This window comes from Amblyomma americanum, chromosome 11 (assembly GCF_052857255.1).
Source record: "Amblyomma americanum isolate KBUSLIRL-KWMA chromosome 11, ASM5285725v1, whole genome shotgun sequence".
Lineage (NCBI taxonomy): Eukaryota > Metazoa > Arthropoda > Arachnida > Ixodida > Ixodidae > Amblyomma > Amblyomma americanum.
This window is the reverse complement of record NC_135507.1, coordinates 27,256,018-27,279,472: the sequence shown is the minus strand read 5'-3', so window position 1 is coordinate 27,279,472 and position 23,455 is coordinate 27,256,018. Positions and strand designations below refer to the sequence as shown.

At 46.2% G+C, this 23,455-nt stretch overlaps 3 protein-coding genes across 4 annotated transcripts in view; 2 read left to right on the top strand and 1 right to left on the bottom strand.

The window, feature by feature from the left end:
* Positions 1 to 242, top strand: part of cdm (importin-13-like protein cdm) — a 42,821-nt gene extending 42,579 nt beyond the window's left edge. Inside the window, exon 22 of the mRNA XM_077642705.1 lies at positions 74 to 242. The gene's annotated coding sequence lies outside the window, so the exon portion shown is untranslated. The remainder of the gene's footprint in view (positions 1 to 73) is intronic.
* A 2,723-nt stretch (positions 243 to 2,965) lies between these two features.
* Positions 2,966 to 7,693, bottom strand: LOC144109936 (transcription initiation factor TFIID subunit 8-like). Of its 2 annotated transcripts, XM_077642706.1 has the most exons (7): positions 7,514 to 7,693; positions 7,086 to 7,184; positions 6,776 to 6,838; positions 6,063 to 6,101; positions 5,485 to 5,609; positions 4,839 to 4,986; positions 2,966 to 3,748 (listed from the first exon to the last, which is right to left on the bottom strand). In XM_077642706.1, the coding sequence occupies exons 1-7, from the start codon at positions 7,671 to 7,673 to the stop codon at positions 3,576 to 3,578; spliced, it is 807 nt and encodes a 268-aa protein (XP_077498832.1). In that variant the 5' UTR covers positions 7,674 to 7,693; the 3' UTR covers positions 2,966 to 3,575. The 2 variants fall into 2 exon arrangements, with proteins under 2 accessions (XP_077498832.1, XP_077498833.1); XM_077642707.1 differs by lacking the exon at positions 6,063 to 6,101 and having other exon boundaries at positions 7,514 to 7,692.
* A 667-nt stretch (positions 7,694 to 8,360) lies between these two features.
* Positions 8,361 to 23,455, top strand: part of LOC144109934 (metal cation symporter ZIP14-like) — a 28,433-nt gene continuing 13,338 nt past the window's right edge. Inside the window, exons 1-6 of the mRNA XM_077642704.1 lie at positions 8,361 to 9,038; positions 14,850 to 15,021; positions 18,810 to 18,979; positions 19,696 to 19,821; positions 20,976 to 21,104; positions 22,672 to 22,867. Of these exons, the coding sequence (XP_077498830.1) occupies positions 8,565 to 9,038; positions 14,850 to 15,021; positions 18,810 to 18,979; positions 19,696 to 19,821; positions 20,976 to 21,104; positions 22,672 to 22,867 (1,267 nt within the window). The 5' untranslated portion in view covers positions 8,361 to 8,564. The remainder of the gene's footprint in view (positions 9,039 to 14,849; positions 15,022 to 18,809; positions 18,980 to 19,695; positions 19,822 to 20,975; positions 21,105 to 22,671; positions 22,868 to 23,455) is intronic.

The following is a 23,455-nucleotide window of genomic DNA, read 5'->3' as shown; positions in this document are numbered from 1 at the left end:
ACGAAGCTACGGCTATAACGAAGCAATCGAAGGGTCCCTTCAACTTCGTTATAACGAGGCTCCACTGTACTAGGGGTGTGCGAATGTTCGAAATTTCAAATACAAATCAAATGTTTGACAATCAGTTTATATTTGCATTTGTGAAATTGATATTGGAAAATTTCCGAATATTAGAAAATTTTTGAATATCTGCCAGCAACTGTATACCACGCAGACTTTCATAAATTTGATCATGGCAAAACCACAATATCTGGGTAAATTAATCGATGGTTGAGTTTAAAGCACCAGGAAAACAGTACAAATGTGTCCTTTCCACTTGACCTCCTCTGGCGTTTATGGTGCGGTCCGATCTCGTTCGGACGCTGCTAGGATTGACCTTGTGTGAAATTCCGCAAGTGGGCATTCCTGCATATGGCACCTGATGTGAACAAGATGGCTGACCACCCGCTTCGAACAGTTACAGCGAGGAAGTGCGCCGTTTTGTAGCGATAGCTACATTATGGTAGCATTTAGAGCCTTCAGCGTGGCGGTGGTGGCACCGCCCATGAGCAGTGCAAACGATCCCAGCCCAGCAGGGCAAATGGTCGTGTAGAAATCCTGCCTCTTGCATGACGCATTCTAGCCCATGCACCTCTTTAATGCACTTAATGGCAGGTGTGGCAATAGAAGGGCTCATGCCAGGCAAAAAAAAATAGCCTGGGTGCGTAGTTTCAGTTTGAGCTTCAGTGCTAGGTCGCGGCGATGGCAGCTGTCGGCTGCCGTCGCAAACACAGTGCAAAGACGCAGGGCAAAGAAAAGTACACAACGCAGGCACTGTGTTCTGATGTTGCTGCTGTGTACAGCGCCTTCATGCTGGCTGGTCACGTGGCAGCATTCGCATGCTGGTTTCCTCCCACTGAAAATGTTGTGTGAAAAATTAGTAACCATTCGTGGCCGACAAATTCAATAGATGGGGCATAGTTGCTAGAATTTGCAAATGGTATTGCACGTATTTTGGTTTTATGCAATTTTCTGACCTGTACGATTTCTACTGAGAATGACACATGGATATTTGCAATCTCGGGGCACTAATCTCACAATTTTGCCAGACTTAGTAGCTCCCTTCATTGTTTGGTTTATTGTGGTTTAACGTCCCAAAGCGATTCGGGCTATGAGGGACACCGTAGTGAAGGGCTCTGGAAATTTCAACCACCTGGGGTTCTTTAATGTATACTGACATCGCACAGTACACGGAGCTCTAGAATTTCACCTCCATTGAAATTCGGCCGCCGCGGCTGGGATCGAACCCGCGTCTCTTGGGTCGGCAGCCGAGCGCCATAACCACTGAGCCACCGCGGCGGTCTCCCTTCATTGTCCCAGTAATGCTTATTCGTTTCAGGGGAGGCCCAGATAACTCCGGCACTACTGGCCCATCTTGATTACGCGTGCTGCAATTGGTAGAGCAGCCAATTTGCATTGGCGGCTTGGTGAAACTACGGTAGACTCCCTTTAAGACGCTTTGCTGCACCAAATTCTCGGATAAAACAAATGTGAGTACATTTGCTTGGTTTTCCATTGAACACAAATGTAGAAAGTTAGTCATAGGGAAAGCAAAACAAAAGAGAAATGGGAAAGATGACAAGAAATTCCTAACCAGTGACATTTCCCAGCAGCTTTTGATTATGCATATATAGTGAAATAAAGCCATTTTTGCAATTACCTTTTTGCTGCAAGGCCATTTCATTCTTCAGTTGTTTCAAGAGACATTTGGACATACGTGCTCGCACATCCAATAGCAGGGGCTTATCTGATGGAATGAACAAGTTATCGTGGCCTTTCAGGTTTGTCTTAAAGAAGGTCTACTGTAATCCAAGTTTCACGAGCTGTTTTCTCTAAATTTCGTTAAGCACAATTAAATTGTGGTGTTTAAAGTCCCGAAGCGACCAATAGGCTATGAGGGATGCCATAGTAGAGGGCTCCGGATTAATTTTGGACCACCTGAGGTTGTTTAACGTGCGCTTGCATCACACAGCACATATGCGTATTTGCATTTCGCCTTCCACGGCTGCAGCGGCTAGGATGAAACCCGCAACCTTGGGGGTCGGCAGCCGAATCACCGTGGCGGTTGAATCCTAATTTTGTATTCTTCCAAGGCTGGGTTTCCGGAGTTCAAATTGAAATGCTTGTACATTTGAGCACGTTTAAGGGCTTTTGCTGCAGCATGCCTCTTACTCAAAAGTTCGCGGAAGTCTAGGGCTTCACTTCGTGGTGGCAAGTACAGTGACCACATAATGTGCTAGTTGAGTCATTTAGTTAAACTGGAAGGGTTTGCAGAACAGTGCTGTGCTACAGTGTTCTACATAATGGAACAAGGCTTTGGAGAGTGCAAAGTGCCACGCAGAGAAAGCATTTCGTTTTGTAGGCCCTGCTTTCTGTGACTGAACAGGTAGCAGTTTGCGTACAGTTCGTAAATAATGTTCACTGCCAAAATTGGAACATACTGTCCTTGCTTCTTTTCATTCTCTCTTATCTTGGCATGTTCCTCGCTGAAAATTCAGTCACTGGGCTGGCATACTGAGTCAACATTGCTGGGATATTGTTGGTTGCAGAATGCTTGTCATTGCGTGGTCAGAACAGAAGCTCTACGAAGCTCCTTTCGAGGACAGTGCATAAACTTGCTTAATCACTACATTCTCTCGTCATGAACACCTTAGTCGCGGAAAACCCACAATTGCGTGCAAAAGCTGGAGTCATTTCTGGAGACTTTTTCATGCTCATGCCCTCCTCTTTCCCGTACTCCTACGTAAATCTATTCAGAGTTGACTGTTGGCTAGGTTCTTTTGGACGTCACGCAGCTACCGTGGCCGTGGCCAATCAAAAGCATTGCTCCAGCGGGCCGGGAAGCTTTGCCCATCGTCCAGTTCGGTAGCTAGTAACCAGTGCCTAGCATGTGATGTTGGCCCAATATTTCTATATGTAAAAGGAATCTCATCGGTAAGCAGAATTTATTAAAAAGGCTGGCTCAAGGCCTAGCACGCATACACACAGTACCGTTGCCAACACATCACTGTTCATCTGCTTGAAAGTTAGTGGCAGTTGCAGCTGTAACGACGTTGAGTCTAGCGATGGCGCAGTGATGGCAGATCAACGGCAGAGGCACTCTCTCACCTTAAAAAAAAAAAAATTTGAGTCATACCACTGTCACACACACGTTTTTTCCTCGCAAGGTCGAGCAGCCAACATGAATATCACTGATGCTTCGTGCCAGGCTCCGAAGTGTGGGAATTTTACACTGAAGTTAAGTGATGAATGATTCACTCGCACAACACTACCAACATTCCATAGGCAAATGCTGTTCACCTCTCGAATGGAGTCTGTATCGTGTCACGCCACAGTTGTATACATTCACTTGTCAGGTGGAAGCAAGCCATCATGCCGTGAAGAAATGTGCACGGAGCCAAGCACAATGTTGGCATGTTCAACTCTGACGCGGCATCCACTCTGGCTGCGTCAGGAGTCCACTCATTGAACACACGCTGTACAGTTTCGGTCAAAGGAAGGGCGAGCAGCTCTGTGCTTTGCCTTGGAAAGCGAAATCACCGTTTCCGCTTCCGCGGCATCTTGACCGAGCGCAAGTAAGGGTTGTCTACGAGCTCTGGTGGCCGTTCGGGGCTGCTCTTGGACTGTTCTTCATCTTGCTGCTCGAACACCTGGTCCTTGGGCAACAGCGCTGCCAAGTACGGTTGGGGTATGGGCTTGCAAGCAATCACTGCAAGCAAGGTAAAGTGCCAAACTGCATTCAGGGGTTTTACTATCATCACAGCAGCAGATGTGTCAAAATCTTGTCTGATTTTTAGGATAAACGTACAACCACCGGTTAATGGTTCCAGACCACGACAGCTGGATTTCACAGCACAAGTCTGGTTCCTCTAGCTCTCTGGTCCAGAGTGTTATATAAAGTTTCAATTTCTAAACTTGGATGCACAAGTGCCATCTGTCCACTGCGGTGACTTAAGATTTGTTCCGTACACACCAATCCTACAACCGCTCACAACTGCAAACTGCCATGTGCCAAAAGCCTTGCAACATGGCAGAGTGAGACATCAAAGTTTACTGGTTACATGCTGCTTAATTTGTTCCTACAATAGCTATGTCTGACACTATTTTACTAAAATGCACAAGATTTCAGTGCAGCTGCATGTGCACAGCAAGGACTTGTGTGACATATTTTTCCGAGTGTTTTTCTGCTAAGAAAGCCAATCACAATGCATTCTTGTACCTAATGGAAAGATCAGTACACTTCCGAAGATGCAAAAATTCGGTACCAGTGCTGCCCATATATATGGTGAATGCTGCATCACTAGGCCACTGCTCTGGTGAGTGTTTCCATTATAATGATAGCAGCATGCATTTAGGCTTAAGCACTATGTGTGACAAACCTTGCTCTGGAACTGCTCCTAGGAATTCTTTACCAGCATACCCTTTCCTCTTGCCTAGTCCGATCAGGTGGGTAAACCGAAGAGACCAGAAAAAAAAAACGCTCCTATGATCATGCTTTCTTATTAATATACCTTCGACCAGCGCAACTGTTCGTACTTTTGTTATATGCGATGAAAAGAAGGGACTCCACCAGCACCTATGTGTGATGTGTTATACAGCTCCTAACTGCCGGTGACAACACAGTTACGCAACGAATTGCGCTGATAACACCACTAATATCACAAGTGAGCCACTAACACCTTCGCTGCAATAATAGGCTTAACAAAGGGTGTAGCCGGTCATTTCAGCACCTTCGCGGGTTTGTTGGACAATATGTTCCAACATGCAGCGCACGCAAATGAAGGCTGCACAGTGCTTACAGGGAAAAGGGGCTGACTGGTCGGCAAAGAGGCTCTGAGTGGGGCCGGTCTTGGCCACAAAACGGGTCAGGGCACGCTCCACATCTCGCTTCTGGCTGGCCAGCTTCTCCCGAATGGCCTCATACTCGGTCACAGGCTGCTTGTGGGTCTGCAACAATGCAAAGAGATGGAAATATCTGCAGCAAGTAGCCCAACACTGGCTCACGCAATTACATCCCCTATCACGAAGCACTCCAATAAAATACAGAACACGATGACAGGAATACCATACTTGCCATGAGCTCTCATAGAATCCTACATATTACAGATGGAAAAGCACGAAAATGACGAGACAGATGAAGGAGGAAAAAGCAGACAATAACAGTGACTCACAGTTGCCTGCATTTCAAGCAATGTTTAGATAAATATGGAGGACTTGATAAGCAAAACAAACGTGCAGAACAATCGCCCTTTGCTGTGCACGCATAAAAATGTCAGCCCAAACAGGCATGCTCTGCAGGCTGCAGATACAATGATAGAGATGCACGTGGGCAAATGAAAAAAAAAGTAGAAGAGGTTAATGTAAGAGACGGTAACTGCAATGTGAAAACACCTGCACCTGTTGTATATACACAGAAAGAATGTGGTCAACCCTTGATTTACTTACAGGTGTCCGGATGTAGGCATGCGGATCAGGAAAGGGCACCATGTGCTCGGGGATATGTGGTGGCAGAGGCTTTTTGTCACCGGCCTGTAGGATCTTCGGTGTTGGCGATCGCGTCTGCAGGCCCGCTATCAAGGTGCAGAACAAGGTGCAGTTAGAAGTGACAACTCGAGGCACATAAACGATTTCTTACAATCCAAGACAGTGACACCACCAAACAATGCGTTAACCACAAACTACTGTCCGATGGAAATATTCACGTCTTTCATATGCTATAACGGTGGCTTGCACAGATGTCGCCCTGGTCTCCATATTTGAACAGCAGGCACCTTATGAAAACCTTAAGCATGGAAGCTTCAAATGGTGTTCCATCACAACTGCTGTGATGTGTGCCCGCCATCAATACAGAGCACCTTAATGGCCTTTTCAAAAAGAGACCAAATGGCCCCGCCGTATTGGACACTGGGCTGTGCTTGTAGAACAGCAAAGAGTTGAGGATTAAGCTCCCCACAGCCCCAAAAACTGGTTGCGCTGAAGGTCATGAAAAGATCTATAGCAGGTGTAGAGAAGGTTCTGCTTACATGTTACCATTTCTTCTTCCTCTTGCACCTGAAAGATACCTGCGCTTGGCAAACGTAACAGAAAGAATTGGTAACTAAAATATTTTTAAACATATCAACCCTTCTAAGGGCTATCTTAACAAGGATGATTTAACACATTTTCCATCAGTTTGAGATAGGGCACTTTTTCCATCAGTTTGAGAATCCCTACTTATACTGACACTATAGAATGTTAAAAGGAGTGCTTCGCTGACATGCACCTAACTTGTACAGATGCGTGAGAAATGATTAGCGAAGAAGTACGAGCTGCAGCAGTGCACTTGGAATGAAAAAGCAAAATACGTGAAACAACAAAAAAGAATTGGCGGTGGTTTAGCTCTGGTTAAACCTGGTGTGATGCGATAGCTACAGCTGGCTGAGTGGAACTTGGCCACGTGACCAACCACGTGACAGCGTGGCGGTGCAGCCACAGGGTTGCGCGCCGCCACGCTGAAGGCTAGAAATGCTACCGTAATGTAGCTATGGCTACAAAACATGAAGTGGCTTGTGCCTTTCGTTAATCTTGCGTCTACAAAATTCAATACACAAGGAAAAAGTTGCATAACATGACTGCCCGAGTGATGAGCAGTAATGCACTTGCGGTTGTACAAAAGTTAGAAGTCTACAATGAAAACAGACATGGAATGAATGTGTACTCGTAAAGCAAGGAAAAAAGAAACAGCAATAATTCTTACGTGTTGGCAATGTGATGCGATTGGGACGCTTGGCAAAGCTCCACAATGACTCCACATTGATACCTGCAATACAGCAACAGACATGTTTTTATTTGGTACAAGGAACGGTAACGTGAAACAATGAGAGAGACAAGCACTTATTTTTGCGAAATTCGACTTCAGTTATACAGTTAAGCGACACACCGTGTTTGTAACATTATGAAAACGGTGTTTTTGAACTGCTTTAGTACCCAGCACGCTGATTTGCTTAGATTCTCAATCCAGATACCTTAGGCTAGCTCCAAAATGATCTAGCGATTATTAGGCATACCCATCTCGATGAGGGCCACACAGACATCACCGGATAAGATCTCAGTCCTTCCAGACAGCTCGCAGAAGGCCCTGCTACTTCGGGCAATCTCGAAGAGACCTGGGAAATCAAACAAGCACAATTGTTACTGCACTTTCCAAGCAACGCCTGGAAAGAGTTTCATATCTAACCAAGGCACTTGTAATGTAACGTGCAAGTTCAATCAACACCGACGGTTTACTCAGTTTCTTGCTGGGTTGACGCTTTTATTCCCTGAGTAGCAAAAGTAATGCATGATTACTGAGCAAACGCTCAGACACATGTATAGATTGACCAATTAATGAAGATGAACTCGAGTAGCAATCCAGTGAGGAGTCAAACTCCTTATGTATACAAACTTGTGCAATTGGACTTGAGTTGCCCATGTTAGCGTTCGCTTTGCCACTTACAGCTTTGAAGCATTTCCACGAGAGACTCGACTGCTGCACGTTCCGCGCTCGAGAAGCCACTTTCGACGCAGATTGAGCACACAGCCGCAAAAAGTGCTTTTCTGCGCGCATTCGCAGTGCCCGCGTCCGCTGAGGACGACGCCATTTTTGCACGCTCCATCCAACTATAAAGAGCTTCAGTCATTTCAAAAAGCTGCATCGTCAAAGCATCAATATTATAAGCTATTAGACAAATGACTTCACTGGGTGCCCTAGAGTTAACTCTATGCACGGTGCCCTTCTCCCCAAAGAGTTTCCTACTGGCAATTTTTAGAAACTCTACGCTTCTTCCTTATGATTCCTTATAAGCTTATAAATCGGGGCCTCAATTGTTCAAACGCGTTCTGCTAAATTCCTCTTTGCATTGATTCCACGGGAGCCACCCAGAGAGCGGTTAGCAGGGAAGGAGGAGAGCATGGCCCGTCCCCAAGTGGTCGAAATTATTCTGAAGCCCTCAACTACGGCACCTCTTTATTCTTCCTTTCTTCTTTTACTCCCTCATTTATCCGTTCCCCTACGGCGCGGTTCAGGTGTCCGCTGAGATGTGAGACAGATACTGTGCCATTTCCTTTCCCAACAACCAATTTTAATTTGTACAGGAGCCCCTCTGGCTGAGACGCAAGGAGCGTCCCCTTTGTAACGGGGTGATGGCAGTTGCCACCTTGCTCTAAAAGGATACACCTAGCGGTTAAGCCGAGAAATAGAACTGGCGCGCGCAGGCTCGGTACGCGGATGGTCTGCATGTACGGTGTGGTTGTACTCACTCGCCAGTGCCACCTGTGCCTGTGCCTCTGTTCCGCTGTGCGCTGTGCTCGACTGGCTCAACGCTGACGCGGCAGGCATTGAGTTTGTATGCCAATGCCAGGCGTGCGCGGGCTGCGCGGGCGTGCGCGTCTACAGCAGTGCTGACGGCGCACGTAAGTGAGGAGCCGTGCGTGTCTTCCGGCCGTAAACTCGGGTCCACGCATGTAACGTGTGGAGCGGTCAGCGCGGGCGGCTTTCAAAAGTCGACATGAGCTCGGATATACCCGCGTCTTCGCATGCGACCGTGGTTCGGCGCAGCTCAACAGCCTACTCAGCGACTGTGGCCTGCGGGCGGACTTCACGCGACCCTGACGTGCTCGGTGTTCAGACTTGTTTTTCACAGCCACGGCGTGGGCGGCACAGACTTCCTAGCGACGCCAACATGAACAACGTTCGCGCTTCGAATCTGCTTCGTGCGTGGTGGTGTTTGCCGTTCGCTCTGCTGCTGCTGTTGTGCTACTGCCCGCAACCTGGCCGCGCCGCTCATCTCGAAGACGTCACAAAACTTGCCGAACTCGCACTGCATCGATACAAACCGTTTTTCAAAGCACCGGGCAACGTGAGTGATGCGCTGGCATCGTTACTAAACGCTCTCCGGTCGTCAAGACTGTCCCACCGTTTCGAGGCGGTAAACTGCTCGCCGCCTTTCAATGGTAGCGCACTTTGCAACGAAGGTGCTGAGGTGAGTTGTCGACCGTGTCAAATGAGCGTTACCATGAGTCCCTCATGGACGAGCGTCGCTCAGTACCTACGGCTTCCTAAAGCGCGCGCACAAGCGGCTATAATTTTCTTTTCGTCGCATCACCGTTACTTATTGCGTTTGAAATGGAGGAAAAAAAAGTGTCAGATTCTCTCCGTTCTTGTGTCTTCCGTTATGAAAACCGAAGTCCGGTAGGGAATTTTCATTGCGGTCCTGCAAATCCTGTTGCAGGGCAGTGAGAAAGTGGAGGTTGTTCCCCTGACGGAGGAAATGGTTTCGTTCTGCCTCGATGTATCTCATGTTTCGTTGTTTTTCCTGTCGGGTTTTTCCGAGCATCCATTGTCAGGCGTGGGCTTAATTCCTTGCACTGAGCTTTAATGAAAGGTGATCGCGTGCTCATTTCTCTTGGCTCGCTCAGCGCTTCCGTGCGATTTTATCTCTGTGGCTAGCACTGACAATCCAAATGTGTGGGACCGTCTTGTAATTTTTTTTTACAGGCTCTACGTATTTAATTCTTCGGATAAAAAGAACCTGGACATTGCAAACCGTGTCTATTGCTTTTTTTTTTAAACTTAGCACCATGCATGACACATACTGTTGTAGCTTTTGTCATTAAAACTTGTCACCTGAGGCCATCAGCTAAGCTGAACTAGTTCTGTTATCTTCTGATTGGTGAATTGGGTCATTTGGTACATGATCAAATGCAAAAGAGCAGTTGAACGCCGAGAACACAAAGACGTGGCTGCAAACTTCAACCAGTGCTGTGCCTACATCTTTTGTGTTGCTTGCCATATGTAGCTTTTTTTTTTGTCTGACGTTTACTCACCTCACAGCAGAAGCAATTTACAAGTTCCTAAGGAATTAATTCCATTGACTGGCACGGACATACTTGGGTTTTTTTCATGTAAGACGCTGGCCCAAGCTGTGCGTTACTCCCAAAGAGCGGACTTAAGTGAGGCAGGGACTGCACTCAGAAGAAGGGTGTCATTCTGCCAAAGTAAGCTTGGTGGAATAAATAAATATCTTAAAAGTTGAACGCACCACCATTGAGGCTTTGTTTGCCAGTTAACTTTCTTGATGTGCATTGCCAGGCTGATAGGCTATTTTGGCTGACCTAGAGATAGAACAGTCATAAAATGTGATATTCTGCCGTGGGTTATGTGTAATACAAGAGGTATACTGGTGGCACAGCATGCTTTGGCTTTGTGGCTGTCTGAAGTTCAGGTGGTCGAGGTTCCTGAGGCAGTACTTGTTACATTGCCGAGAGTTTGCATATCGGATGACGATAATGTTCTCTGCGGGGTCTGTCATCCCCATCACATGTGTTTCCCCCACCGCACACGGCCGGTTGAGTGGCTTCCCTAATCTCAGCACTCTATTTGCTGAAGCAGGCATCACAAGAGGCTCTTATCTTTGTTTTCAAGCATGGACGTGGCTGGTGTCTGGGATTTACACGTAGACATAGCTATCGGAGCGGGCAGGGGAGGTGCGTCAGTGAGAGCAGAGTCGATCCACTACTTTCATCAGTGGGCCTTGATAGGTGACCTTGTGGTTATGGCAGTGACATAGTAGCTGAGTGACCTTGCATCTGCTTTATGCTTGACTTATCGGCTTCAAGTGGCAAATTTAGTAGCTGAATGGTTCAACTTTTCAAACCAGGAAACGCCACCTCTTTATTCTGTTTCTGTGGGTGCTGTGGATAATGCTCAAGTTTAATTGTTTTCCTCAGTTTGTTTAGCCTGGCAGTTTAGGTGTTAAATTACTTTTGTAATAAACTGCTTTTAAAACTTACTTCATCTCACTCATGCATTTGTGGCCAAGTTTTCATCACATACAGATTGCCTTTCTCCTTTCAGAGCATGAAGTGACTAGTTTTTGTGCTCCGTGTCTGCGTTGTGCAGTGTGAGAAAAACTTGAGTCAAAACAATGTAGCTGTTTTGCAGCCTTTAAACATTCTTAGTTGGCACTGCTTGTTTTCGCTAGGGTGAGGATGTTTTTTTGAGTCTTACCTTGATGTTACTATCCAAGAGCCTCTTAACTATGCACCTCCATTAGTGAAGATGTTTTTTGTCTATATATGGGCTGTAAATAGGGAATTATTACAGTGAAAGCTATTATAGCTTTGGTTTAGCCATATAACCTGGCATTCTGCTGTGGAATCTACAGTGTCAGCTGCGAGACCTTAATTACTTAGCTAATTTATCTAACTTAATTCAGTTCATTTAAATTCCATTTCACCACCTGGCACCTGCTACAAGTGGGAGAGTAGAGGAAGGGGAATCCCCCCGATATTTAGGGGAGAAGGCGGGAGGTGACGGATTACCAAATTAGATTTCGCTGATTCACATCAGCACGGTAAGCTTAGCTCTATAGGTTTTAATGCAACAGCATTAGGAAGGCCATAGAGGCGAGAACTGTCCATTGGTGACATCGGTGTCTGTGTGAATCTCCCAGCTGCTAGGTGGTGAAAATGACTAAGAAGAAAATGGCTCAGAGAGCAGCAGGCCTACGTGCTAAATGTACAGCCTCCCGAAGAACTATCTGTGCAAAATTAAAGTTTGTGGTTTGCTATTCCTTCTCGCATTGTTCTGGAAGAGCAACCTAGTTCTCACAAACCCGCCTGTGGTTGTATTTGAGAGGGCCACCTGCCAATGGAATGGTTCATCACTTAAGGGGAAACGTAGGGCTAAAATCACAATTTTTATTTTAAAAAATTTGTTTTTAAATTTCTGTTGTTTTGAATTCGTTTCTTTACTATAAGAAACTTCTCACCAAGTTTGGTTGTTATCTGCACTGTAGAAAAGAAAACAATGAATTGTTTTCATGAGACAATGATGCACATTCGCCATTGAAAGGGCATATGAATGCTTTTTTCACGACACGGCAGCAGAGCGGGCAAGAAACCGAATGCGGAGTGAATGCCCGTGTTGGAAAGTTTGTATTTTGCACTTTGTAATCATGGAAGACCGCACGTGGTGCCAAATGTGTAATCAGTCTCTGTACGAAAGTTGTGTACTAGCTTTAAACGAGTCCCCAGAGATGTAGGTGCCGGTTTTCTGCAATCCATTCTCAAATTCGCGTGCATTTTCTGTGATGCACATATGCAAACCCTGGTAAACACCCTGGAAGCAGTACATCATTGCGTAGCACTAGAGCACTTGAGATAAAGGCACCCCTTCACAGCATGCAGAATTTTTCTGTATTGTATCCGCCGAAGATCTCAACATTGTTCTTTGATGCTGATTTGAGCTCCCAAGCCTGAAGGGCAGAGCCAGCATCCACCTAGCCTGAAATTAATGATGTTCTACAAAGTGAAAAATGAAGCTGTCATAGTGCCTGCCTCTTTGTGAAATGGCTGTGCGGGATGCGTGTGCAAACTGCAGACAAGCTTTATTGCTGGTAGGTAGTGGGGGAAAGAGTTATGATGGGAGGCTGTAACTTTTGCTTTGTTCTCAGTATGGCACCCATATCTTCCCATCTTTTTGACAGAATGTGTTTGACCTATATTGTGTGGCTGTTTGCGCTACATGTGTTTTTTTATTCACTGCCCACTACTTTTTTCCGATGTTCTTATCAGATGCCATTCTAAAGTTTCATCATATATATAGCAAGAAAGAAAAAAACAAGCAACCACTGGTCCAGATTTTTCTATTAGCTTAGTGACGTTCATAAGTGGTTAAGTGACTGGGGTAGGGTGTAACATACACCTACTCTGAAAAGGGCACATGCCTATTTAATTGATGCAGGCAAACCAGACATATGGTTTCTTTTTTTCGTGGATATTTTGCGTTGATCGTGAACGGGAGGCTCCAACTACCGTGCTGCTTGATGAAGGTGCTTTTCTGCTCTTCAGAAAAAAAATCGTGTTTTGGGCCATAGCGAGGTATAATTTTGCAGCCGAACATGCGATATGTCAACTGTAGCAAAGAAGAGGAATTGTCTGCCCTTTTCCAGTCTTGTTTCTTTAACATTGTGTGAGTTTGGGCAAGATAATTCTTCATTTTGTGATGTAGACTACGTGGAAAGGACAGGACACTAAGAAAGGTACCGATACAAACACGTCAACCTCCCATGACGTCAGCATGAGCGCAGTTCCTTCAGCTGGCATTTTCTGTTCGTAGAAGCATCTGTCGCCACCTCCCTTTGCACTTTGAATTTTTACATTTTTGGCAAGCAACACCTGCATTCAGTTTGTAGGATAAGCCCAGTAGGCATCACTATTGTGTTTTGTGTTTCTTAAATCTTTGTACTGGATGTGTTCTCTCCATTAAGACAAGGCAGGAAAAATGGTGCTTTGAACACTGGACGCAGGTGAAGTAGGGTGCGGACAACAGCGCTGTTCCTCTCCTTTTCTTGATTACAAACCATCTGGCCCAACTCGGCTGTCTTTCTTTCTGTCAGGGTTCAGTGCCAACAAACATTGCAGTCGCAGATGCCCCTGTTAGTTATGCAGCATGCGGTGTGCGTACCCCTGAGGAATATTTTGCTACATTTCTGACTCGTACTGAACTGACAGTTTCGCCTTCGGCAGCTGTGTTTGCATTGTGTCGTGCGGTTAGCGCTGCATTGGGTTTTTTAGTGATGAAGCTTGTCAAAGCAACAATGGGAAGGTGAATGAGTTTGTGAGCACGTGTGGGCAGGAGGAAATGCCTGTCTCGTGCCCGTGTAAAATGTCAATACCAAAAAGCGTGTGCTGATGTCAAGCAGCGTTTGTGGTGTCGCGGGACTGGTTTTGTTTGAAGCGAGTATGATGTGTGGAATGCACAGTTGACTCGAAATGGGTCTTGCTGTCTAATTAGCAACTGTGGCCCACGGGTGCAGACCATTAGACCGCACCCGTGTCTGTAGTGCGTGTGCACGTTTTATTTAAGCCATTGAATATTAGAAGGATATAAAGTTTGTTTATTAGATCACTCAATTAGCTTCCTGAAACAGTCATCTACTGGTGTTTTAAAGCCCCTGGAGGAGGCGAGGAACAGGAACATTTTGCAGTTGTCCTGATTAAATATACAAGAATGGAATTGTACATGGGTACTAAAACTGAACATTTTGAATGAAACATGTTCACTTTTAGCTCCTTGTGTTCAATTCAACCCTTGTGTATTTAATCACAACCTTGAAAGATGTTCCTGTGAACGCTTCGTATGAAACAGACGTGCCTCAGTGGCTCAAGGACTTTGGCAGTCGGCTTGTGGACCCCCCCCCCCCCCCCTATGTATCATTGATTCTCTAGTAACTGAAAATCCACCTTGCACGACAAAGCCCAGTGTGGCCCCCCTTTTTTTTTTACATAAGGTGGGGGTCAAAGACCCATTTTCCAAGCATTTCACCCCAGGAAAGCTGAGTGTTAGGCCAAGGGAAAGCTTGTACCAATTCTATTACCACTGGGTACCCGGCAGCACTGGGGATGGAACCCCGAACCTTCCACACGTGAGGCGGATCCTTAGAATTTCCAACGTGTCTTCACCTGGTCACCTGATGGTCATTTATGTGCTCCAGGTGACAACATGCCTCTGCTGCTTACATCAGGTGCCCTCATTGTGAACCAACCCCTTGCATTGCCTGCCTTTTTAGTGTCTGATTGCTGGCTTACTCTGTGGCAGTGGTATTATATGGGACTTGGCTAGCTTAGAACACTCATTTTAAGGGAGGGGGGGGGGGGGGGGTGGCATTGAAACTGGCCCATTTAATAACAGATTGTCCAAACGAATGTCCAGCCATTCCTTGTCTGGTCGCTCCTTAGTGACAGATTATAAGTCACACTGTCACCTCTTGCTGCCCACCCGTGTGCAGTGCCTTCCAGTGGGTGAACTGCTGCGGCTCTTTCCGGAGGCAGCCGAGAGCAGCATGGCCGAGGCGCTGGTTCGCCTCTGCCCCGTGCTGCTCTTCCAGATGCAGCACCAATCTTGTGACTTTGCCGCGCCTGCAACGCCACGGGGCAAGACTCGGCCCACACCGGCTCAGGGTGAGTGCACCCTGCCCCACGATCATTGTTTGTCACGCTGACGGAAACTGCCCAAACTGAACGAGGCACAAAAGAAAGAGGACACTTTTCCAACATTGTGAATTTGCACCATCTAGCCCAAACTTCTGCTTTGCCATTGTTTGTCACAGCACTGGCTGGCCTCTGCCAGCATGCATTTCGTGAGTCTTATATCAAGGAACAATTTCATTTATACACCGCCCCCACTGCCTAGTGGTCTTTTTCGGTGTGGGGAAGTCCAGTAATAGCATCTAGAGATTCAATATATTATGTGACCTTGGAGAACCGGGTGAATGCGCTAGTCTGCTAAACTGCCTGCGATGGCAACAAGAAGCTGACGTGTGAGCTGCATGAGCTCAAAAAATTAAGTAGAGAAAGCAAACATGCCTTAGATACTGCATCAAGTTGGTAGAGAGTAAACTGAGAACAAGAAGCAAATGGCACACTGAGTAGGACACTGTAGACAACAATAAGCTAGACCTAGTAAAGCTAATCCGAGGTGGATGGAAGTCGTGTAAAAAGAAAGGCCACCACCAGTTATGGAACAATTCTGGCCTGTCCATGGTAACATATCAGTTTGCAATGAACAGTTGCTAAACGATGCTTGAAGTGTTGTTCCGCGAAGTGTGTGGAAAGAAATGGTCGGCTGAATACATGAAGGACACCAAGGTATTGTTCAATGTGGAGAAAAGGCAAATTAATCGGTTTTGTGGCCGGGGCTCAGCAAAAGTATAGCGAAAGCTGTAACTGGTTGCCACATATTTGTGACAAAACATGTGAAGTTTGTTTAACCAATGATTTCATCACTAACTTCACGATTTAGACCATGGCAAAAAGTCAGTGTTGACTTGCTCGAGATGAATCTTGCCAAATATCTTGCTGTCTTGGATTATCATTTACCATTACGTTAGCTTGGAAACAAGACATGCCATTATTAGCAAATCCTGCAACAGTGAGATTTAAAGACTTTATGCTACTTTGTTCGGTTTGTTTTTGAACTATGTTGCAGGCATTCTCTGTTAATTGTTTTCATATTATTTGCTTCCCCTTATTTAGCCACTTTTTCCTCTTTCTTTATGTTTGACAATGTCGCGCTGTATGCCGACTTATATTCTTTGTGAATGCATTATTACTGTCATTGCTGTTTTGACTGTTTTGCCACTGTTGCGTGATGCCACTATGGAAACGTGGGGTTTTGTCAAGTTGTCCTTCAGACAGCTTTTTCCTCGTGTTTCCAGCATCATATGATATGATGCAAATAAATTAAATTCAATTCAGTTCAATATCGGAGCTCAAGTTCTGGCCCTGGAATGTTGGCATGGGTTTGTATCCCATTTCTGACAGCATGTGAGACACAACATGCATCCATGGGCGGTGAAAAGGGAGTCCCCTTTTTAATGCAAAACTGTTCAATATATGCACATTATGTATCACATGACTTGTGTCATGTGCTGAAGGGCAGAGTGAAAACAGTATGCTTCTTTTGTCTGCAAGCTGATAGCACTATGTAAGGAGCAATTGAATTTTATTCAAATGATTTTTTGCTGCCTTTACACTTATTTATTTCAAGGTACCCCTAAAGGCCCTCATTGAGGGTATTACATAGGGGGTGGAGGCTGCCGCGGTGGCTGAGTGGTTATGGCGCTTGGCTCGGTTCCGTGGGTTCGGTTCCGGCAGCGGCGGTCGAATTTCAATGGAGGCGAAATTCTAGAGGCCCGTATGCTTTGCGATGTCAGTGCACGTTAAAGTACCCCAAGTGGTCGAAATTTCCGGTGCCCTTCACTACATTGCAGTATAACAAACAACAAGGACATGAAAGAGCTACAATTGACAGTGTGGAAATATGGGGGAACAAAGCCTTTCGCCCCGCCCGCACTCCCACTCCGCGGATGCAGCGTTCCTGCTCGCTATCCGCAGATGGGCCTGTGCTTGAGGGAACAAAGGGAGGGGACGACAAAGCGTTAACACTCATATACTTACCGGCTGGGGCAGGGCGCGACTTCGGAAGTATCGGCGGTGAACATTTGTATGCGCCAACAATGGCGGCCGGGCTTTCCCGTGCGCACCGCATTCTTGAGGCAAAGCCATTCCCTAGCATTTGCTGTGGAAGGCGACCAGAACGCGCGTTTGCTGCTCTTGCTTCGCTGCCTGGAACCAGAAGTCCAGCGGCAAGGCACAACGGATCCCCGTGCGCCTGCCGCGGAAGGTGACGAGAGCGTGCGGCTCCAATCGCTCATAACGATGGCTGGATCCCGAAGAGACTCTGTCCAGTCCCACAGAATTCCGCGTAACCTATGAGGTGGCGCTCCCGTCGCCGTTCACTTTCCCACACTAGGGAGACTTCCCTCCTCGCCCAACCGGTGCTGTCCGTCTCGATGGCCGACGATGAAAATGGGCCGCATCGAAATGGAGGGGGGAAACAGGTTTCCACAACAGGGATAACATTTCGTTATTCTCATCTTACATCTTATACACAACTTCACCCTCACAAAACAAGACAAGCCTCTGTGCGAAGCATGTGGAGATGTGGTGACAGAAAACTGAATGTTACATACGTGCACAAATCTGTATTTTACGGAAAACACCTTTCTTTCTGTTGTTATTGTCATCTTACATCTTATACACAACTTCACGCTCACAAAACAAGACAAGCCTCTGTGTGAAGCATGTGGAGACGTGGTGACAGAAAACTGAATGTTACATATGTGCACAAATCTGTATTTTATGGAAAACACCTTTCTTTCTACCCTGGCTCGCCCTTAGGAAAAAAAACTCAGTTGTGGATTTGTCATATGCCCTTATGTTCCTGAAAGAAGAAATTGTTTTTCAAAAATCTTAATTTCTTCACAAAATATATTTACATTTAGTGTTTGGCGTGATAGCCTTAGCTGGTCAAGGTTGAAGTCAGGATTAATAATTTCTCAGCTCTTTAAATTTCCTTTGTAGCCATTTGTTATCTTTTGTTGTTGTCTACTGTATCCTTGCAGGATCCACTAAACACATTGACATTTCCAGTGTCAGACTGAAGCAGCTGCCAAGTTTTTACTTTATACCTAACAACGCAACCTCACGCTACCATCGTAGCTGTGAACTTTTTTTGTTCGAAAGTTTCGAAGGGCCTGCATCAAGTATTATTCCACTAAACTTGCCTTGTGAGCATATTTATTGCTTCCTGGCCTGATAGGGCCCACTTTTATATATCCACACTTTTTCTGCGCAACTTTAACTCAAAGTGCAAGCCAGAAAACAGCAGCAGCGTGGGACTTTTGATTTGCTTTCTTCTCACAATAGCTGGAAAACCATCGCACGTGTCTTGTGTGATGCAAAAGTCTGGACTGGGTGGCATTGAGTGTTATTCACAAGTGGAGCTAATACCCTCTCTGGTTCTCACTCCATGTGTTTCCAGTCTTGCTGACTGGCACGAGGTATGAGTTGACATGAGTGCACATTTCCAGGGCACACTTTGCAAGAAGGCGCCTTACACCTGCTAGCATGCACAAGCTAGCAGCTGTGACATGTGCAAGGAAGTTGATCGTGACGTCAGGACACATGTAGACGTCATTGGTTGGAAGGCCTCCTTCGCGAGGAATTTGTTGGTTTTTTTCTTAAGTTGTATCCAACTCTAGTTTGCATGGAACTTTGAACCTAGCCGTGTGGTATGTAGCACTGAAATCAATGAAGTGACAACCCTGGCTGTTACTGTTGTGCTGTATGGTCCTTCCATGTATGGCTGCTACATTATCACACCTGGCCATCTGCCTGCTGTGCAGTGTGGGGCTTTGGCATGCTGTCTGTGCTGGTGATCAGCTGTTGCTCCCTGGCCGGCCTGGTGATTGTGCCTTTCCTGAGCCATGCCCTCTACCATCGGCTGCTAATGGTGTTTGAAGGCCTGGCTGTCGGCTCCCTACTAGGCAGTGCCGTCTTTCACCTCATTCCACAGGTAAGCTGCTGGACCTTGCACGGCTCTTCGCAACTGTGCATGTGTGCTGTTTTGTGCCCCGTAGTGTGGTATAGGGCCTAACGAGGTCCAGCGGTGTCCAGCAGGGTTCTCTAGGGTCCAATGGGTTACAACAACTCAAGGAGTCGGCTCTTCACAATTTGAACTCAAAAGGGAGTGAGAATTTGCTTAAGCTATGCGGAATTCGAAGCAAAGCGTCGATTTGAATGAACTGCAAGTAGTTGAGAATTGGCAAAAGTTCACCGTGCCACACTGCACCCTTGGAACTTATGAATCAATCTTTCTAATGCTGCTGGCTTACCATATATTAGCACATCTTCCTAATAAAGCAAGCCTAACTGTTAATAGATTTACTTTGTTCTTCAAGCTTCTGACCTGGATGTATAAATAGTTGCATAGTGTTTGCTAAACGTTTGTACTTTCTTACGTTGCGTTAATTCAACCATAGTAAACGTCGCAAAATACTTTACGCCTTGAGTTTTACAGTGTGTGGCTAATGTTTATTGTAATGTCATCTTTGCCATTACCTTCCCCCAGCCATGTTCGTGGGCATTGTAGTAGTAGTGTTAGAAGAAAAATTTGTGGCCAACGAAGTTATTTTTATTCCTGTTACTGCTATAGTCGCCACCAACATGGCGGAAAGGTGCAGTGAAGGAGGTGCTTGGTGAGCGGTGTGTGTGGGATTGCTCGTCCTGCAGGCATTCAATCTGCTGGGCCAAGACCAAGAACACGACTACCTGTGGAAGTCCCTGATAGTTTTCTTGGGTGTGTATCTGTTCTACCTCAGCGACAAAGTGATGCGCTTCATTGCGGACTACCGTCAGGTGAGAGGACACTTGCGCTGCTTTGCACTTGTGCATTCCACTGTCTCCTCGGTCTCCTTAGATGCTTGGTGATTGAGCTTGTGTAGCGTATTGTAGGAGTTCTTAAAGGCTGCCTGACTTGGAAGTGCCTGCAACATTTTTAAACTGAAATGCACAGCACCATATAAGCGTTCTTGTTTGGCAGGAGTGTGCAGGAAAAATAACAAATGTTTATTGCCGGCAGAACATTGTGGGCCAGGCAAAACCTACAAAGGCTTGTTGGTTATGCGGTTCAAATTAGGAGCCAAAGAATTTGCTGCAAACTTTCCAAATAGATTGCGGTGGTATGTAAACACAGTTTGGAACGTACGAATTCCTGGCCGGAAGCCATACCCCTGGCTGTTACCACAAAAGACAGTCTCGTCACGAAGTTAGTGCTCAGACTGTGCCTGAGTGGGACGAAATGAATGCTCCAGTGTCTTAGCTGGTATTGCCAGGAAAAGGAGCAGTGTTTATTGTTGTCTTGAGAATATATAGCCGAAGGACGGGAAGACGAGAAGGACCAGGGCATGTGTCGGCAGACATAACAGCAACAGGCGGCTGGGAGAGGCAACTACAACAGATGGTCAGGTGATTTTGGCTTGGCTCTTAGCAGCATTCTTTCTCCCTAGTAGACTTTGTTGATTTTGGCTCGGCTATCGGTAAAATTCCTTCCACCCAGTAGCCATAACATCTCACGGGTGGATGGCGCAGCACAGGCTCTGAGTATGCGGCGTCTTCAGGAGCCCCCTCCACATAAGTGCACTGTTGCTGGGTCCAGACGAATGCTCGAATGGCTCAGCCACTGGGGCAGGAGCATTATGGAATTGCCGAGCAAAAGCTGTCATCACGTTCCATATGTCCAGGCAGACAGAAAGAAACCTTGAAAAGTTCTTCACATTAAGTTCTCAATAGTCACTTTTATGCATTCAGTGAAATAGCTGCAAACACTTCATTTGGAAGTCTATTAAACAATTTGGGTACATAAGTACAACAGGTGGTTAGCTGATTTCTGCATGCTTATACATATTAATATGTATATGCATGAACATGCCTATTAGTAAGCTGGGGTTGCCATACGAGCCCCGAATTTTTCTATGAATTCCTCTGTTCAATTCTGTTGCATCCCTCCACAGAGAAGGAGTGATAAGTCAGAAACATCGTTTGGGCGTGCGCTGACCAATGGCTGTGTCCTGGAGCTGGCCTCAGGAGACCCACCAGCCATCAAGAGCAACCTTGCTGTGGTCGAACCGCAGCCCCTGCAGGTTGGTGCCTTTTGAAGACTTTGGTAGCGGGCTAGATGCTGGGGAAAAAAAAAAATTACTGCACTGCAAAGGCTTGGAAACACATGTAGGAAGAGCTCGTGCGTGCCTATTTGTGTTGCGTGTACCCTCCTTATGTGTATTCTGGTGCCTCCCAGGCCTTTATGGTTTATTTCTTTAACTTCATCGGTTGTCTGTCAGGTAGCAGTGCCTGTATGGGGGTGGTTTCATAGGGCAAAGATATGCTGGCATTATAGTAGGCTGTACTTGAGGAAATAGCACAGTGAGCTGAAAGCACGAAAAACGAACTGAAAGGATGTTTGGTCTCCCTTGTCTGTTGTCCTAAGTGCGCTTTATATAATTTTTGAAAATGAAAAACCAACTAGCTCAGATGTCAATTCTGCTGTAGCAGAATTGTTTGAAATCAGCCAGAGAAAAACAAACTGACCTTAAGAAACCAAGGCTTAAGTGCCATTCAAGTGGGAGACTTGTACCTATTGCCACCTGGCTAACCACTTTTACTGGCAGCATCATGTGGTTGGACTATGTTAGTTGGTACTTGGCTAGCCTCAATACAGGTTGAGCCGTGCTAGCTGGCAGTAGCGGGTGTGGTGCATAGGGCGCATGGTCTAGGATGCCCTGCAGCTCCACCAAAACTGCCACCGACAACCGGTAGACTTACAAAAGAACTGCTTTACTAAAGGTGCCAGGGCAGGCTCACAGAACAGGACCTTGAACGAAGACTGTGAAACCAGCAGGACCCAGACTGTTTTCATGTGCCAACAAACGCATCCTGGCCATATGGAGCTGTCTATAAAGTGCTTAGCCATGTGGTGCTATGTTGTAACTTTAAACTACCCATGATCGCCTGCTGGCCAGAGACGTCACTATCCAAATGGATGTGTGCCACAAGGGATTTGTCGGCAAGACTGTTGATGCTCTCTAGGTTGTAGCACCTATGTTCATGTTGTCTAGGCAGGCTTGGGAGTAGGCTGTGGTGCACCTAACCTAATCTAACCCACTCACTCCTTAGTCCCGGGGGAGGGAAAAACTTTATTCCTTTTTCTAGGAGGTCTGCTGTGTTGCATGTTGAGAAGCACTGTTTCACTTTACTAACTCAGCCAGCTGTTGGAGTATCTTACTTGGGCAAAAGCACTCAAATTGTGACTGTCATTGTGTGTAGCACATGTTTCATATTTCGTACTATATAGCCATACCTACAGCATGTCATGCCAATTTGACAAGGCTGCACTCGCACGGCACTGCGACATCGTAAGGGCGACTGAATGTCTTCTTCAAAAAGGGAATTAATTTCAAAAGCAAAAAGGAAATGGCTCTCTCACACGGCTTCTTTTATTTTTTGTTTTGTGTGGACTCATGTGCTTTAGTACAAAATGTAATCGGGTACAGAGGGGTGCCTTGTGTACATATGCATGTTAGTCATTTTTGCAATCCTTTGTGTTGCTTACAGAGCTTGTGAGACTGACTTGTTGAGCTTCTGTCATAGTGTGTTGTTTCTGCTGCATGCCATGTTTAAAAGCTCCTTCAAGGCGACTGCTTTCTGTTGCAGGCCCCCTCCCACAACCATGACCATGGAATCAAGGCAGGTGATGGCATAGCGGCCGTCGCGTGGATGATCATCTTCGGTGACGGCATGCACAACTTCATTGACGGCCTCTCCATTGGGGCAGCCTTCTCTGAGAGCCTCCTGGCCGGAGCGAGCATTTCAGTGGCTGTTGTGTGCGAGGAGTTTCCCCACGAACTGGGTAAGTTGATGTGTTGTACATGATGTGCCAGCATCGTGTGCATGGTCTTCATGAATCACAGCTGGTGTAGTGAACTTATCGTGCTGATGCAGGTCAGTTGGCAATTCATATGCCCGTATAGCTTCAAGCATAGACAACATTTTGTGTCATTTCCTATGCTCTAGGAGCAAATATGAATTACAAACGCCTGCCCCGAAAGTTCTTTTCAATCCGTTTTACTGTTTTGTCTCTTGGTAACTGTCAAGGGACTTTAGCATAAGGATACTTTAGATCCTTATTGTCTTGAATTTGTGTTGGCAGTCAACATTTGCCGCTCTACTTCAGAGATTAGACTATTTCCGATTGCTCTGTGGTAGCTGCAACTTTCAGAGCACTGTCTTGATGTTGTGGCTGCTTTGTAGGTAAGATAAGGTGAGGAGCTAGGTAAGGTTTGTGGGTATTATAAAAAAGTTGCAGATCGTCAGTGCAGTTCTTATGGCAGAGTACGCATTAGCATTAGTGTTCCCCTTGGATGGTGACAAGTGGAGTGATGCAGTCCATCAATCACTGTGGCGCATGCCATATCCTGTCTCCACTTGCCCGATCTCA

What these genes read in the sequence shown, in the direction of transcription:
- LOC144109936 (XM_077642706.1), bottom strand. Translation starts at nt 7,673, where the DNA reads ATGGAGCGTGCAAAAATGGCGTCGTCCTCAGCGGACGCGGGCACTGCG. An exon ending in CGTGGAAATGCTTCAAAGCT is followed by an intron (nt 7,185 to 7,513) that starts GTAAGTGGCAAA and finishes TTGATTTCCCAG; the next exon opens with GTCTCTTCGAGATTGCCCGA. An exon ending in ATGCCTACATCCGGACACCT is followed by an intron (nt 4,987 to 5,484) that starts GTAAGTAAATCA and finishes GCATTGTTGCAG; the next exon opens with ACCCACAAGCAGCCTGTGAC.